The sequence below is a fragment of the Lissotriton helveticus genome, chromosome 7 (assembly GCF_964261635.1).
Source record: "Lissotriton helveticus chromosome 7, aLisHel1.1, whole genome shotgun sequence".
Classification (NCBI taxonomy): Eukaryota; Metazoa; Chordata; class Amphibia; order Caudata; family Salamandridae; genus Lissotriton; species Lissotriton helveticus.
Window position 1 is genome coordinate 835171488 of NC_136068.1, and position 16333 is coordinate 835187820.

The following is a 16333-nucleotide window of genomic DNA, read 5'->3' on the forward strand; positions in this document are numbered from 1 at the left end:
CACAAGAAGACGGACCTGATGGTAAAGCTCCTAGAGGTGTGGAGGAGGTGGGCCACGAAGTGGAGTGCAAGGAGGAATCTCTGTAAACTCCAGGGTATGACCCCGTTTGACAATGTCCAAAACCCAGCAGTCCAAGGTGATCGAGGACCACTGGTAATAAAACAGAGAGATTCGTCCTCCAACACTTTGAGAGTGGCAAAAGTCATTGGCGTTTCTGATTGGCGCCACGATAGGACCTCTTTCCTCTGTATGATTTGGAGGGTTGTTGACGAGACTGCTGATTGGGCGTGTAACGTTGGCCGCTCTGATTGTAGTAGCGGTATTGTTGACCACCTCGAAAGTTGGAAGTGCCGCGCCCGCGCGCACCTCGAAAGGACTGCTTCCGAAATTGCAGCGTGCCCAAGGACTTCGCCGTATCGGTGTCCTTTTTGATGGACTCAAGGGCATCATCGATATGGGATCCGAATAACGATTCCCCATCATATGGCATATCCAGTATTTTGGCTTGGACTTCCAGCCGGAAGGAGGTGGACTTCAGCCAGCCCTGTCGCCGGAGTGCAGCCGCACTTGCCAGGTGGCGGAAGCCTGTGTTAGCAATATCGACTGCACAGTCGATTATTTCTTCCGAAGCCCTTTGACCATCGCGGAGAATCTGTTGTGCATTAGCCTTGGAAGCATCAGGTATGAGTGCCATGTAATCTGCAATGTCTGACCACATCTGCCGGTCATAAAGTCCCAAGATGGCTAAGGCATTGGCTGCCCGGACAGATGTTGAAGCCATCGTTGAGAACTTGCGGCCAATAGCATATAAGCGTCGACCCTCTATCCGGAGGGGCTGTGATTTGGGACGCTGGATTCCGTGCTCTACGCTGTGCGGCCTGAGTAACGACAGAGTCGTCTTGGGATGAGAAATCAGGCAAGCTGGAGAACCAGTTGGGGCCTTGTACTTCTTCTCAAGACGCGGAATCTGAGCAGGTAAGGTGTTTGGAGCATTCATTAGTTTAATGCCCTCCTTCCAAACGAAATCGATAATAGGAATTGTGTGTACTTGCTTATAAGGTTTATCTTTAAAGTCATAAAGAAAAGAATCCTCCTCCCGTTGTGATCGTGGAAGTTTGAAACGCAGAGCCGCTTTATCCATTAAAAGATGGAAACTGGCGATATCCACTGGTGGTGACTCACTCGAGGCACCAGGTTGAGGAGAGGGCGTCTGCGCCCGATAATCATCCCATTCGGCCATATCCTGGTCGCCTGCCTCATCATCCGTGTTGTCTGGGACTTCACCGTCTTCCCGTTCTGCGATCGCCTCATCATCCGCATCCTGCGGGTATACAGTGGTATGGATGCTAATAGATCGATGAACCGGAGACGAAGTTGCAGGTGGTACGATAGACGGCAATGAAGGTGGAGGTAGTTCCACAGGCGCGGGAGATTGCGCAGGTGTATTCTGCGGTGTTGCAGGAAAACGGCGGTTAGAATGTCCAGCATATGTTGGAGATTAGAAATCAAGGACAAAGGAATGGTGGCCACAGGAGCTTGAGTGAACTGCTCCTCTTGTTGAAAGTCTGGGTCACCGCCATCGTCAGAGTGTGTCCTGACATTTAATTATTAAATCAGAGGGACTACGTGCTGCCCCAAACGTGTCCTCTTCATGCTCAGAGTCTGTGTCATGCTCAGATGTTGTTGCAAACATCGGAGAAGGTGGTTGAGGCTCTGGATCAGAGATCTGTTGGCAAGGTACTGTAGTGCGAGGATGTGAAGATTTAGAGGTCTTCAATGGCCCTAACGGCAAAGATGCAAAGGAAATCGGTGCCGCCGTCGACGGAGCCGTCGCCGTGAACGTCGACGAGGCTGATTTAGCTGTTGTCAACGGTAATTTCGAAGAAACCTTCGTCGACGGAGTGGTCGTCGACGGTGTCACTGTCGACGGGCGATCCACTGTAGATGAAGTCATCGACGAGGTCGTCGTCGACGGGGTCGTCGTCGATGCTGGTACTGACTCTGTAGACGGAGTCTTCGTCGACGGGCCTTTCTTCGTCGACGAGATCTTGGTCGACGGTGTCTTCGCCGACGAGGCCTTAATCGACGGTGTCGTCGACGACGCCGACGAGGCCTTAATCGACGGCGTCGTCGACGACGATGTCTTCGGGTCTTTCGGCGACGAGGATTCTCTCTTCTTCGCCGATGAGATGGGAATCGTCGACGGGACAGGTTTAGACGTCAACGAAACCCTCGTCGACGTTGAGGCTGTCGACGACGATGAGAAAGCTGAAGTGGTATTCAGCGTCGTCGTCGAAAATGCCGGCAATGCTGTTCTCGACGGCGGAACTTTAAGAGGTGTGAAAACACCGCGAGAGGCAGCCAGACACGCCTGAGAGCCAGGTCTTGTGGGCGTAGAGGTGGTAGGAGTGGCAGAAGACACCACAGGAGCCACAGACAAGGCTAATTTAGGCTTCTTGAGGAAAGGAGAAGGAACCTCCTGAACACTACCACGCTTAGATGCTGCTGAAGAGAAACCAGAATGTAAACTTTCTGCGTCGGACAGCACAGAGTCCTTGTCCTTAAGACGTTGCAGCCAAAGGAGAAGACGGCCTTCCCTGTCCTTAAGAGTTTTGGTAGAAAAGGTTATACAAAACTTGCAGCTGGCAGCCTCATGATCCGGGTATAAACAATAAATACACTTCTGGTGGGGGGCCTTTTCAAAAAGGCGCAGCTTCCCACAAGAAGAGCAGGGTCTGAATAAAGACTTCTTACTTGACATGTTGTAGAAATATCTGGAACTAGAAGAATAGAGATGAAACTGAGCAGAGCTCAGGGAGACTTCCTTCACACGACGTGCGGTAGAAAATCTGAGGGCTTGAGCTTCTGAGGAGAAGTTTCTAGAGGGTGCTGGCGCCTGATTGGCTGCAGTTTGGACTAACATAATGACACTAATGTGTTACAGATAGTTTTTTCTCTTTGCCTTGCATTCCTATGTAGGAATCGTTTTTAGAGGATTTCAGTTGTATTTCCTTTCTTTTTCATGTATTATGTTTCTATATATTTCTATATATTTAGCATTTTTTTTTGGGTTGCTATTTTATTTACCGTGGGACTCCCACTTCGACGACGGGGTATATTCAAGCATGTGAATCTATGAAAGACACCCCTAATACTGGAGAACAGAAAGATATGATACAAGCCACTGTATAAATTGGAGCCAATAAAACAGACAGCGGTTGATTAATTCTGAAGATTCTTCACTCTAGAGAGAAACAGCATGCACACATGGAATGACAAACTGCACTGATCACATCACATTCAACATACATACAATTAACTACTTTAACCCTACAAACTCTACACTTTACAGTACTGGCTCTACTCATCGCTGTTCTGTATATACTGTAAAAATAAACCACCCGATTCATATTCAACCACCAGGCAATGAGAATAATGGTATATATGCAGAAAACTTAGCATTTCTAACATAAAATGTAGGAGTCAAAACGACGCTGCAATGCTACATTTTAAATACACCTCAAAATCAAATTATGTAACAAAGAGCAAGGAATTTTACAAATTACCTTTGCTAATGAGAAACTGAACAGTGCACAAATGGCCTGCTCTTGCAGCCTTCATTAAAGGTGTCCGTCCTCCTTCAGACTCGTGTTCCTGTTTGAATGTAAATAGTGTAATAGTGAAAGTCTCATGAAAAGAGTTCAGGTGGGAAAAATACATTAGTATTTTATATTTGATTCATTATCTACTATTTCTCTCAGAAAAATCTGTGAAGGCAGATTTCTCAGTAAACAGCTAGTAAATATAAATGAAGCTAATAAATCCTCTGATTGGCACCCACTACTTTGACTGTTTAAGCAAAGGCAATGTCAATAGTTCTGGCCTTAAAAGACTGTTGTATGGTTAGGTGAAACATTACATGTAAACATGGGAATGGAAATGTACTTGTGTAGAAGCAAAGAATTATAAAATAATATTGGTGTAGGTGAAAATGTCAGGTGAAATTTGCACAGTCAAGCCAAACCTAAAAATCCATGTAGGTTAATGAGTGCCTCTCTCCCTTCCGAGCTGCTGCTAAAGAAAAACAACATAAATGATCTAGCTATCTAAGACACTTTAATAACATTACGATGTCATGTGTGTGCCCCCGAAAGTTTAACCTCAGGTAGCTGAGTAAACCAAATCACAGCTGTGTGGAGGGCAAACACGTTTTTGGAAGCAAGCAAGTTCTGCCCAACCAAAACATGCTCTTGGCGCCAACATGTGGGAGTAGCCAAAGCCCCTCTCTAGTAATGCTCACAAAGTCTGGCTTGACAGCACAGCTATCACCAGACAGTTAACAAGCATTGTCGATGCAATAGGTCTGGCTTTAAAAGAATGTTGCATGGAAACATGAAGCATTACAAGTAGATAGCATGGGAATGGATATGTATTTGTGCAGAACAAAGAACTGTAGAATTATATTGGTAGTGGTGAAAAGGTTAGGTGACAGTTGCACTGCCACCTAAAACTCCATGTAGGTTAATGACTGCACTCCTCTCATCTGTACTGCAGCCAGAAAAATACCATAAACTGTCTAGTTATCCAAGACACTTTAATAGCATTACAATGTCATGTGTCAGACTGATTTGCATATAGCCATGTCTGAACTGGGGTGGCTGAGGGACCTAAAGAATGGTGATGGATTAAACCCAGATCAGTTGACTGGGGGTGAGTGTTTGATTTGTTCAAACGCTCCGTCCATCATCCCCTTTTGTATCGCTTTGTTCGCCCTAAGTGTGGCAGGGTATGCTCAGACGTGAGTCCCTTGTTCACTTGGCCACTGGATTCAAGATAGCCTGGCTGATGAGGATTATGAATCCGAAACCGGTCCCAGGATGCTTGTTTCCGGTCCAGGGAAGACATGGCTTGGCAGTTCTGGCTGGACTGTTCCCACAAGGCACAGGGTCAGACTGATTTGCATACAGCCATGTCTGAACTGGGGTGGCTGAGTGACCCAAAGAATGGTGATGGATTAAACCCAGATCAGTTGACTGGGGGTGAGTGTTTGATTTGTTCAACCGCTCCGTCCATTCATCCCCTTTTGTATCGCTTACCACTAACTTCAGCCCCAGTATGTATACCTGCAGAAACGTAGCAACATAAGGAAATTGCTAGTTTTCAAACCCTACCATGGTACGAGCCCTGGCATAATTAGAGATGCTAAAAGAGACAAATTGATTTTGTTACAGGACAAGCAGATTTATGAAGCAACCTGCCCCATTGACGGGTAGATATTTTATTAAATTCCACACCCCTGCACTGAATAAAAAAAAACTAAGTATTGCAGCTTTGTGGAGGGCAAGCATTTGTGTGTGGAAGCAAACTGCGTCTGCCCAATCTAAACATACTCCTGGCTCCCAACATGTGGATGGAGCCAAAGCCCCGCTCTTGGTGGCTCTTACATAATTGTCTGAAGACAGCTACTCGGTCAAGCCAGATCATAATAAGAAACACCAGCAATGGAAGACAGAAAACTAGACTAAAAGGGGAAAGAATTTAGAGTGCTTTACCTTAGTCCTTTCAACACACAAGCTCATCGCCCACTTAACTGTCAGCTCATGTTACTCTCGCTGAGCATAAGCTATAGGAGATATTAAGATTATTAGTAAGGATACATCTACTGTGAGACGCAACTCATATGACCTCTGCATGAACCAAGGTCCATTTAGCAAGAGACCGCTGGGCTAGAAACCGGTCATCTCTTGCAAAAGGTACAATCATAACTGGCTAAAAATCACTATCACTTCCCTTTGCATATTCTTAGTAAAGTACACATTGTGTCGGCCCCAAGGAGTGTGGGGAGTGCAAGCAATTAACACTTGTCATGTGTGTTCCGCTAATGCAATGGATCAAGACATGAAGCATATTTGGTTTGAGAAAGTGCATTTGGAACAAAGTCGTGTTCAGTGCATGCTTCAGAAACTTCAAAAAACCTTTAAAGATCCTATTGCACCAGAGGATCCATAAAAGTGTAGTATTACATAGTCGCAAATTGCCTTCTGCAGCATCTATGACCACTCATGAATTTAAGAAGAAAAAAATGCCTCTCAGTGATCTGCCCCATAACAAATTTAATTTCTCCCCATTAATGGGAATACAAATATTTTGTGGATCCCGGCTAACACATACAAATATTTCTGTAGATTACAAAACTGCATAAACATTATCAATTTGAAAGTATTGTGACAAAAACGTATAACCTCAACACATGAAATGAAATATTAATCAACTTACTAAATCTGCCCCAGTTTGAAGCAACACATCTGCAACATCAGTGTGTCCATTTTCACAGGCATAGGTCAATGCTGTGTCTCCAGATGCTGTTATAGCGTGAACATTAGCTCCTGTTAGAAATCAACAGCAAAGTTCAATTATAGAAACACTGTTAATCAATCCAGAAAGCAGACAATTAAAATGAGATTAAAACATGAGGTGGTGTAGGGGACACACTTGTGTGAGGTAGTAATAAGGACTTAGTACACAGCTGGGGGCCATCTAGATGTCTGACAGGGGTATTTGGGAGGGGGTTGGATTGGGCAGATGGACAAAGTATTAGGGAAGTGTTTTAAGGAGTGTGCCCATGTATCATTAGGACCGTGCTTTTTTTATTTAAGGTATTATATACTGAACACCCAAAAAGGACACTTCTTTACATACCGTACACGTGTGATGAAGACAAATATGGGAATTGGCCTTGATTCAGCAGGACAGTGAATATTAAACTAAATCTCTCTGGCAGGGAAACGAATGGTTTCCAGAGAAAAAGATGCTAATATTTTGGCCTTGTTAACTATTCACACCATATAATATTTTTAAAAACAGCCATGTAGCGAACTGGGGTACTTCCACAAATATATTTCCTCTAATAGAAGACTTTAAAGGTACATTTCGAAAGCAATTTTGGTCAAATAAAGTAGTTACAATTGTTATATAGTACAGCCATAAATGAGATGACAAGTTAAAAAAAAACACAACATCCACTGTAAAGTGAAGACAATAATAGATCAAGAATCATTGCTACTATCTCAGCACAGATGAATGGTGAGATTGGCCAAAGCCCACACATGTCCGAGCAGATGCTGAGGGGCTAACTGGGAAGTGAAGATTTACTTAACCAGTTATCCGTGTTATTTACGTGTTGGCATTCTCTTTGAATCCATAAAAAGTAGAACGATTGCCATACACTTACTAGAGGCACACCTCCCTAGGGGAAAGGTCTTATTCTAGGGCTCACAGCTATTTCATATAATGGGTTAGATAAAAAATAAACTACACTTTGACAGTTTGTCCACCTTGGGAACAAATGCAATGCTGCCACAGAAAATGTAAATCTGTCTTCCAAATTCACAGACTTCCTAGATTCTCCAGACAATCTAAGTAGTTGAATGTGTAGTCTGCCATGAGGTATGGTTATGCATGAAGCCATCAATCACAGGAATGAAGATTACACATTGTGCCTTGTGAGAAAGTGCCCTCTTTCTGCATGGTATGCCCCCATTTTTTTTTTTTTTTTTTTTTTAAACCTTTATTGTGCAATGTCTTCAAACAATTACGGGCCTACAACCTTCCGGCCGGCCTCGACGTCCACGTAAGCACATAGGCAAATTATACGGTAACTCAGTAGCACCAATACAAATAGCAAGCATGCAAAGTTACATTGAAGACATATCGGACTGTTGAGATACAGGGGAATTTAAGGTTCAGTTTAAATTTTTATATAAAGGCGAAATTGAAAATATAGTAACTAAGAAGGATCAGATACCACAAAGACGCCGGGGGCACAGGGTGAGCAATGCATACCACAAGATATCAAACCAGCGTAAAACACAATCGGAAAAGCGACACAGTGATATGCATATCAGGATAAAAGGTACATATTCATAATTCGCGCCAGTCATTACCCACCCCATACCGAGCCACCCCGTAGATCCAAAAGAAGAAAAAGAAAAAAGTGAAAAGAATTGAGGAGAAGAAAGAAAGAAATAAAGGCCCATAGGAACATAAAACGCACAAAACAAGAACCCCCCCCCAACCCCCCACCCTACACACATGCAGAGGCTACGGCCTACCCCCCCCCTAGCAGCGTGTCTGTCGCCCGAGAAAGGTACCCGAAATATAGATACAGAAGAGAAAAAGAACGGAAAGAAAAAGAGCATATAAAGCCGGAGGAGGATCATCACTACATGCTCCCGGTCTCCCTTACCACGTTGTTGTCCTCCACCCCAAGAGCAACAGTCAACAAAAGCAGGCAATTAATACAATAAGAAGGGGGGAGAGTTAGCACATACTGCGCAAAGAAACGAGCCATAGGAACATTCCAACCCGATCTCCCGCCAGCCAAGCAAACACCAACCGTAAATAGGGATCACTTATCCCTGTCCTGTTCGTGTGAGTCCCCCGAGGTATGCCAGCCGCGTAGAGCCCATCCCAGCCAACACAAAGGAACAAAATGGCCACGCAAGGTAGAAAAGCGGCATGTAAATACAAAATGGACGCTGTCGAACACCAGTAGAATCCTCTATGCTGACGACCATCACCCCCAGTTCTGCTCGAGGACACATATTCCATAGCAGGGGAACAAGGGAGAGGCAAGAGGAGGTAGTCACAGGAGCCAACAGTAGTAAGAATCATCTCCGGGCCAATAGTGTCGATACAATAGTCCAAGCCACAGTCCTCAGCCATGAGAAAAGTCCTCCAGTGTAGTAGAGGCAGACAAACAGCCGTCCGCCGGCACCAACGCTGTTCGGGATCATCCGTTCCCCTCCGCACCCATGTGAAACCACAGTATCCTCCTCAAGAGCAGGCAAAGGCAAATCCTGGCACATCTGGGAGTCGTCCGATCGTAGTCGCCCCAGTGTAAGCACAATATCGTCCAGCTTTCTCCCCAGCTCTCGGGAACCTTCCTGCCACACAGACTGTAGGTCACAAAGAGCAACAAGAACGTCAACACAGGATATCGCAGGCTGCAGTCCCAACACCATAGCATTACGCGGTGAGACACGCTCACCATCACACAGCGCTTCGATAGGCAGGTGAATACACTCCATCTCATTCAGGCAGCTAGTAGACGCTTCCATCTTGCGGGGAAACCGGAGGTGAAGCAGGGACGAGTCCAGCTCAGGCGGGCCACAATTCGAACCACCAAGGCCTCCAAGGCACACATCCAAGGCGCTGTCTCCGACAATGGTCATCCCCCTCTCCGACTAAGGGCTAGCGGCAAATTCGGGAGCGACCCGCGAAAACCGGGAGAGTCCGAAAATGGAGTCGATACAGCTCACCTCCAGCGTCGCGCATTCAAACAGTATTTCCAGTGAGCCCCCTTCTCGCGGATGTATTCAGGCAGCGTGTCGGGACAAGCCACGTTCGTGTAGAGAAATGGTATATTTGTTTTCCCCTCGGTGGTCATTTCGTCCCAGAGGACCAGCCCCGCCCAGGACCAGTCGGCCGATGTTGATCGATGAGCATCCGGCCGTGGTACGCAGCAGAGGTCCCGGCTCCAGGGGTGTCAGGGCCGCCGACAAACTTTGAGCATTTCTCGGGTTACAAGGCAGGTAGAGACATCGGGATCACGCAAACTATGCCAGTGCGCATTCACCGACGCCCCGCCGTAGCACAATCACAGGAGAATGGGCAGGATTTTAGTGCGGGGCTCGGAGGCTTACGGAGCCGGGAGCTACACGTCCATTCCAATCGCCATCTTGGCTCCTCCCCTATATGCCCCCATTTTTGCTGAATTGCTGATGTTCTTTGACTGAGTGTGCCCTGGGCTCCTGCTAATCAGGTACCCAGGGCCTATTTTCCTTCCCTAAAATTGCATTGAAGCCTAAAACCCAACTGGCATCCCTGGCCACAGGTAGAACCTTGCTAAATGGTACCACCAGTACAGAGGGTACTGCGACCAGGGAAGGCCTCTAAGGGCTGCAGCACTTATTGTGCCACCCTTAGAGGCCCTGCACATTTTCACTTGCACACTGCTTTTGCAGGCTGCGTGTCTTGGGGCAGAACAAAGTGAAGAGTCGACATGGCACACTGTGCCATGCCTACAAACCAATGCACTGGCATTGATCAGTTCAGCCCTCTAGCTGGGTGAATTATACCAGTGGTAAGGGTACAGGTGCATGAGCCCTATACCCCTACAGTGTACAAGTCCATTCTTAGACATAGTAAGTGCAGTGCTGCCATTAAGAGTATATGGTGCTGGGGGTTTGTCATTACGAACTCCACAGCACCATAATGGCTCTACTTAAGACTGAGAAGTTTAGTATCAAACTTCTCAGCACATTAAACCCACACTGATGCCAGTGTGGTATTTAATGTAAAATGCACAACAGAGGGAAACAGAGATTCCCCCTGAAACTCGACCAACTTCTAGGGTACCGACTGAGTAGATGCTTAGGCTGCCATCCACAGACCTGTTTCTGGACCCCTGGGTCGACAGCCTGCTGCTCTCGGGGGGCCTAAAACAATGCCTATCCTGGGAAGAGGTGCCAAGCCTCCTCCTCCAGGATGGGCAGGGTCACAAAGGGAAGCTTCAAAGGCATGCCGCCTTTGTGAGCTTTCCCAGACCGCTTGCTGCTTTCAGCAGCTGATCCCCACTGGTTCTGCCCCCTACTTTGGGCAGGGGAACTGGCGGGAAAAACAAGTGAGGGAGAGAGGTGTGCCCACCTCTGCCAACTCGACCCCTCATTTGGGGGAGGCGAGGTGAAGTACAACTCTGAGTCCCCATCATATTGAGGAGGGGGAGACCCAACCAAACGGGGACAGGCTCCTGCCCTCCTCCCACAGGAGGGTGGGACAATAGGGGGTGTACCCGCTCCAGTTAAGGGATCCAATGGTCCCTGCCCTCGACCTACCTGTAATGCCCCTAAATCTCGTATTTAGGGGGCACCCTGAACCTTGCTACCTCAGATCAAGAAACGACAAGAAAGAAGATAAGAAGAAGGACCAAAGAGCCATGCAGAACTAACAAGAGGACGACGTTGTGAGAAAGTACCCTATTTCTTGCATGGTATGCCCCCACTTTTTGCTGACTTGCTAATGTACTTTGACTGAGTGTGCCCTGGGCTCCTGCCAATCAGGGCCTGTGGTCCTTCCCTAAAACTGCATTGAAGCCTAAACCCAATTGGCATCTCTGGTCACATGTCAGCCCCTGGTAAATGGTACCCAGGGCACTGTGACCAGAGAAGGACCCTAAGGGCCTCAGCACTTATTGTGCCACCCTTGGAGGACCTGTGCCCTGACACACATACACTGCCTTGGCAGGCTGTGTGTCTTGGTGCAGAACAAAACAAAGAGTCGACATGGCACACTGTGTGCAATGCCTACAAAACTCTGCCCTGGCATACATCAGTCACCCCTCTAGCTGGGTGCCCTATGCCAGTGGTGAGGGTACAGGTGCATGAGCCCTGTACCCCTACAGCACCCAGGTCCATTCCTGGGCACTGTAAGTGCAGTGCTGCCATTAAGAGTATATGGTGCTGGGAGGTTATCATTACGAACTCCACAGCACCATAATTGCTACACTGAAGACTGAGAAGTTTGGTATCAAACCTCTCAGCACATTAGACCCACACTGACGCCAGTGTGGGATTTAATGTAAAATGTACGACAGAGGGCATCTTAGAGATGCCCCCTGAAAGTCGGCCAACTCCCACTGACCTGACTGAGTGGCTAACGAGGCTGCCACCCCCAGACATGTTTCTGGACCCATGTGTCAAGAGCTTACCGCTCACAGGGGCTTAAAACAATGCACATCCTGGGACGAGGTGCCAAGCCTCCTCCCCCAGGATGGGCAGGGTTCACGAAGGAGAAACTTCAAAGGCATACCACCTTTGTGAGCCTCTCCAGACCACTTGCTGTACTCAACAACTGGTCCCCACTGGTTCTACCCCCCACTTTGGGTGGGAAAAACAAAGTGAGGAAGAGAGGTATGCCCACCTCTGCCAAATCCACCCCTACGGTGGGGGAGGCGAGGTGAAGCACAACCTCGAGTCCCCGCCATCTTGAGGATGGGGGACCCAGCCAACCAGGGACAGGCTCCTGCCCCCCTCCCACTGGAGTGGCAGAATAGGGGGTGTACCCACCCCAGGGAAGTGACTCATTGGTCCCTGACCTTTACCTACCTGTAACGCCCCTAAATTTAGTATTTAGGGGCACCCTGAACCTTCCTTACTCAGATCCAGCATAGACCAGAAAAGAAGGACAAGAAGCCGTGCAGAGCTAGCAAGAGGATGACGCCCACTGACTTGGCCCCAGCCCTATAGGCCGGTCTCCCCTCAAAACTGCTCCTGCAAAATCCCAGCATGTCCAGCGGCCAGCAACCTTAAACAAGCATTGAAAATGCAATAGGTCTCGCAATAACGCGAGTCTGAACTATTAGCATTGTAAATGATAATGCCCTTTAATTTTGCGTTCTGGTTTTTGGAACATAAATAAAAGGCTTTGTCATTTACAAGGCCTATAGCTAAAATTTGCGTTAAAACGAGACCTATTGCATTGCAATGGTGGTGGTGCTGCTGAGTTTTCTTTGAATCTCCACAATCTGCACCCACAATCTGCACCCACAATCTGCACCCACAGTGTGTGAGCGGCGTTGCGTGGGCGAGTGGCGTGGCGTGGGCGAGTGGCGTTGCGTGGGCGAGTGGCGTTGCGTGGGCGAGTGGCGTGGCGTGGGCGAGTGGCGTGGGCGAGTGGCGTGGCGTGGGCGAGTGGCGTGGGCGAGTGGCGTGGCGTGGGCGAGTGGCGTGGCGTGGGCGAGTGGCGTGGCGTGGGCGAGTGGCGTGGGCGAGTGGCGTGGCGTGGGCGAGTGGCGTGGCGTGGGCGAGTGGCGTGGCGTGGGCGAGTGGCGTGGCGTGGGCGAGTGGCGTGGCGTGGGCGAGTGGCGTGGCGTGGGCGAGTGGCGTGGCGTGGGCGAGTGGCGTGGCGTGGGCGAGTGGCGTGGCGTGGGCGAGTGGCGTTGCGTGGGCGAGTGGCGTGGCGTGGGCGAGTGGCGTTGCGTGGGCGAGTGGCGTTGCGTGGGCGAGTGGCGTTGCGTGGGCGAGTGGCGTTGCGTGGGTGAGTGGCGTTGCGTGGGTGAGTGGCGTTGCGTGGGTGAGTGGCGTTGCGTGGGTGAGTGGCGTTGCGTGTGTGAGTGGCGTTGCGTGTGTGAGTGGCGTTGCGTGTGTGAGTGGCGTTGCGTGTGTGAGTGGCGTTGCGTGTGTGAGTGGCGTTGCGTGTGTGAGTGGCGTTGCGTGTCTGTAAGTGTTGCTGTGTGGGTGAAAGTGGCACAGAGCCTTTGATGTGGCCTGGCGCAGGAGAAATGCTGCTGCTGCTCATTAAATACAAGAGCGGCCGGGAAGCGGCCGGGAAACACAAGTACTGCCGGCCACATAATTAGGGGAGGAGAAGCCGCACAGCACACGCTGGGAGAAGCCCTTTGATGTGCTGTGCGGCCGGGATGCGCGCTCTGTGCTGGGGGAGGGCCATTAGCCTGAACTCGCGGCAAGATCAAACGAAGGGTGGGAGGGACATTGAGGAACAGATGGCCATGAAAGTGTATGGGCCAAAAGCGCGTCCCTGTACGTGCACTTGAAGAAAACGCCACGAAAAAATGCGGTGGTTTGACAATCAGTTCGAGCACTTGAATTCTCGCCATTTCCCATTCCTTCGGAATGGTAAAGGACGAGACCTAAAAACCCGGAGGACCTGCCTGCATTCACTTCCCAAGCGGTTTCTCCTGTGAACACCGGACGTGTTTGAACTGCAGCTTCTGGTGCCAACCAGGAACCGTGAATCCAGCACACTCTGTGCCTGCCGTGCCCGGCCCGTGTTTGAGTGAACACCACAAGGAGGTCCCCCGGCGAGCCTGACCCGAGATCCGGCGACCTCTGACCTGCCTCAAGACTCCAGACGATGCCTGCAGCCTCAATCCAGAGGGCCCCCCCTACCGCGACCAGAGCAGGTAAGAAAATCTGACGTCCAAAGGCACCCCTGCACCAGACACCCCACAGCCTTGGGTGCCCAACCCAGCGATGCCTAACCATCCCTCTACATCCCAACTTACCCCTTGAAGTGGTGGTCACTCCTGGAAGATCCTCATCCCCGAAACTGCAGTGTTTTTTTGTCCTGGAGAAATCCCATTGAAATCAACAGGACACCCGACCTCAAAACATCACCCTGCACCAGGCTGCCCTAGCGCCGCTGAGGGTGCCCCTTTAGTGCTAACTTGGTCCCCAACATGCCCTGAGCTTAACCCTAGGAGCTTTGCTCCCACGATCCTGTGGCCTGCTTGCCAGCCGCCACTAACCGGAGTCCCCTATCCCCTATTGGATAACATTGGGCCTCAACACTTTGCACCCAGCCGCCCGAGTGCCGCTGAGGGTGCAACAACAGTGCATCACTGACCCTGTGAGACCCCCCCCGAGTCGAACCCCAGAACCCTAACTCAAAAGACTGATTATTTACCTTGAAACCGATGTACAAGTTACTTACCTTCGGTAACGATGTATCTGGTAGAGGCGATTCTAGCCGCAGATTCCTTAACATAGAATTACCCCCAGGCGTGAGACTGGATCCGGAAAACTTTTCTGCCACAGCATTCCTGCGCACCAGGGGGACGGCACCACGTGACTCCGCCCTGACGTCGTCCGAGCTGGTGACATCAGCGAGGATACATAAGTCCCACCCCGGCGCGCCAACGTCAGTTTTCTTCGGAGATCTTTCTGCACCACAATGCGGAGCCATCACAAACAGAACTGTGAGAATACTGGAACAGTGTGCGAAAACCCAGCTATACAGAAGGGAAAGAAAAAAATGGTGAGGTACAGCACCATCCAGAAAAGTGCCAGGTACTAGGGCAACAAGTCACGGAATGAAAGAAGAAAGGGCCGCTAAAGCAAGCAAGACCGTAACCAACATAACAGCCGCTTTAGAAGCAGAAGGTATGTGAAAAAGGCACAGCAGACGAGAAGTCTGCAACCATCGCCCGGAACCAAGAAGGGTTCCAAACCAGAATGAAATAGTATTGACAAGTCATTCCCCAACCACCCAGAATGGGGGGGGGAGGAGGAGGGAACTCTCCAAAGAACTGAGGGCGAGACCCAGTCAGTGGTTCTCAACCCCAAGGACTATAAGAGTCAGAAGTGCAAGCAAGACAAGGAAGCAGGACACATCAAACCCTACACTGGAGACCAAATGCAGGGTCGCAAAAGTACCCAGGCATTCGCCCACCAATAAGGAAGGAATGGAGCAACGACAAAAACAAGGCGAGCATCCTCCAGGGAGGGAGTAGAAGAAAGCATTTGCAGAGGACCGCCGCCCTGAAGCAGGCGAGCGTAGATGACTGAGAAGGGCCCTCGCAGAAATGGGGAGGAAGGGTGGGTCGTGAAGGAATCTTCTCTACCAGATACATTGTTACCGAAGGGAAGTAACTCGTACATCTGATAGAGACTACTAGCCGCAGATTCCTTAACATAGAATAGATTTGCCTAGCCATACCCCAAAGGGGAGGAGGGTTCTGCGAGAAGACCTCTCCAGCTCAGACGAGCCCAAGACCCCTCACAGGGGACCTGCTACAGGTACAGGGAAAATAGCCCCTTCCACCGCAGCAAGGAAGAGGCACCAGCCCTAAACTGAAAATCCTGCCTCACAGGGGATGTGTTAGAACGACAGAGGCAACCCAGCGTTCACCAACAGGAGAAAGCAATACGAGGGGGGGTGGGGGGAGGCAGAACACCCCAAGCCCAGTCAACGTACCAGGGACCTCCACCAGAAGCCCCAAAGGTACAGGCAGAGCAGAGGAAGAATAGCCACCTACAGACTCCAAGGAGAAAAAACGGCAAGCCCTCCACCGGAAAACATACCCAGGAAGAGGGCCGCCAAGCCCATCACAGCTTGAAGCCAAAGACAAGACGGAATGACGCCTCAGCAGTAAAGCAGGCAGAATAATAAGAACGGAAGCCTACAATGGCCCCACAGGACAAGGCAGGAGCTCCAGGGCCCACGCCAAAGTCGCCGGCCACAGAACAGAAGAGCAGGCGGGGGCAGCCAGCTGCTGACAACGCCACAAAACCAAAAGGCCCGGACCACAAGGGCAGGGCTAGTAAACTGTCCCGAACGACCCCTAAAGGGGACCTTCCGGATAGAACTGATCAACTAAGTAGCAAGAACAGATAGAAGAAGAGAGGAGTAACAAGTAGGATGGACCAGGCCGTCAACACGGGAAACGATGCCTTCAGAAACCCCAGCCAGAGGCCCAGACCAAACGGCAGGCAAGGGCAAAACACAGCGGCACAACTTCGTAGATGGCCAAGCC

The 16333-nt window shown here is 49.6% G+C and overlaps 1 protein-coding gene across 1 annotated transcript in view; it reads right to left on the bottom strand.

Annotated features, from left to right (window-relative positions):
• Nucleotides 1-16333, bottom strand: part of ANKHD1 (ankyrin repeat and KH domain containing 1) — a 1380661-nt gene that overhangs the window by 880752 nt on the left and 483576 nt on the right. The window contains exons 10-11 of the mRNA XM_078653327.1: nt 6277-6386; nt 3567-3654 (exon numbers count right to left, since the gene is read on the bottom strand). Coding sequence (XP_078509453.1) covers nt 3567-3654; nt 6277-6386 — 198 coding nt within the window. The remainder of the gene's footprint in view (nt 1-3566; nt 3655-6276; nt 6387-16333) is intronic.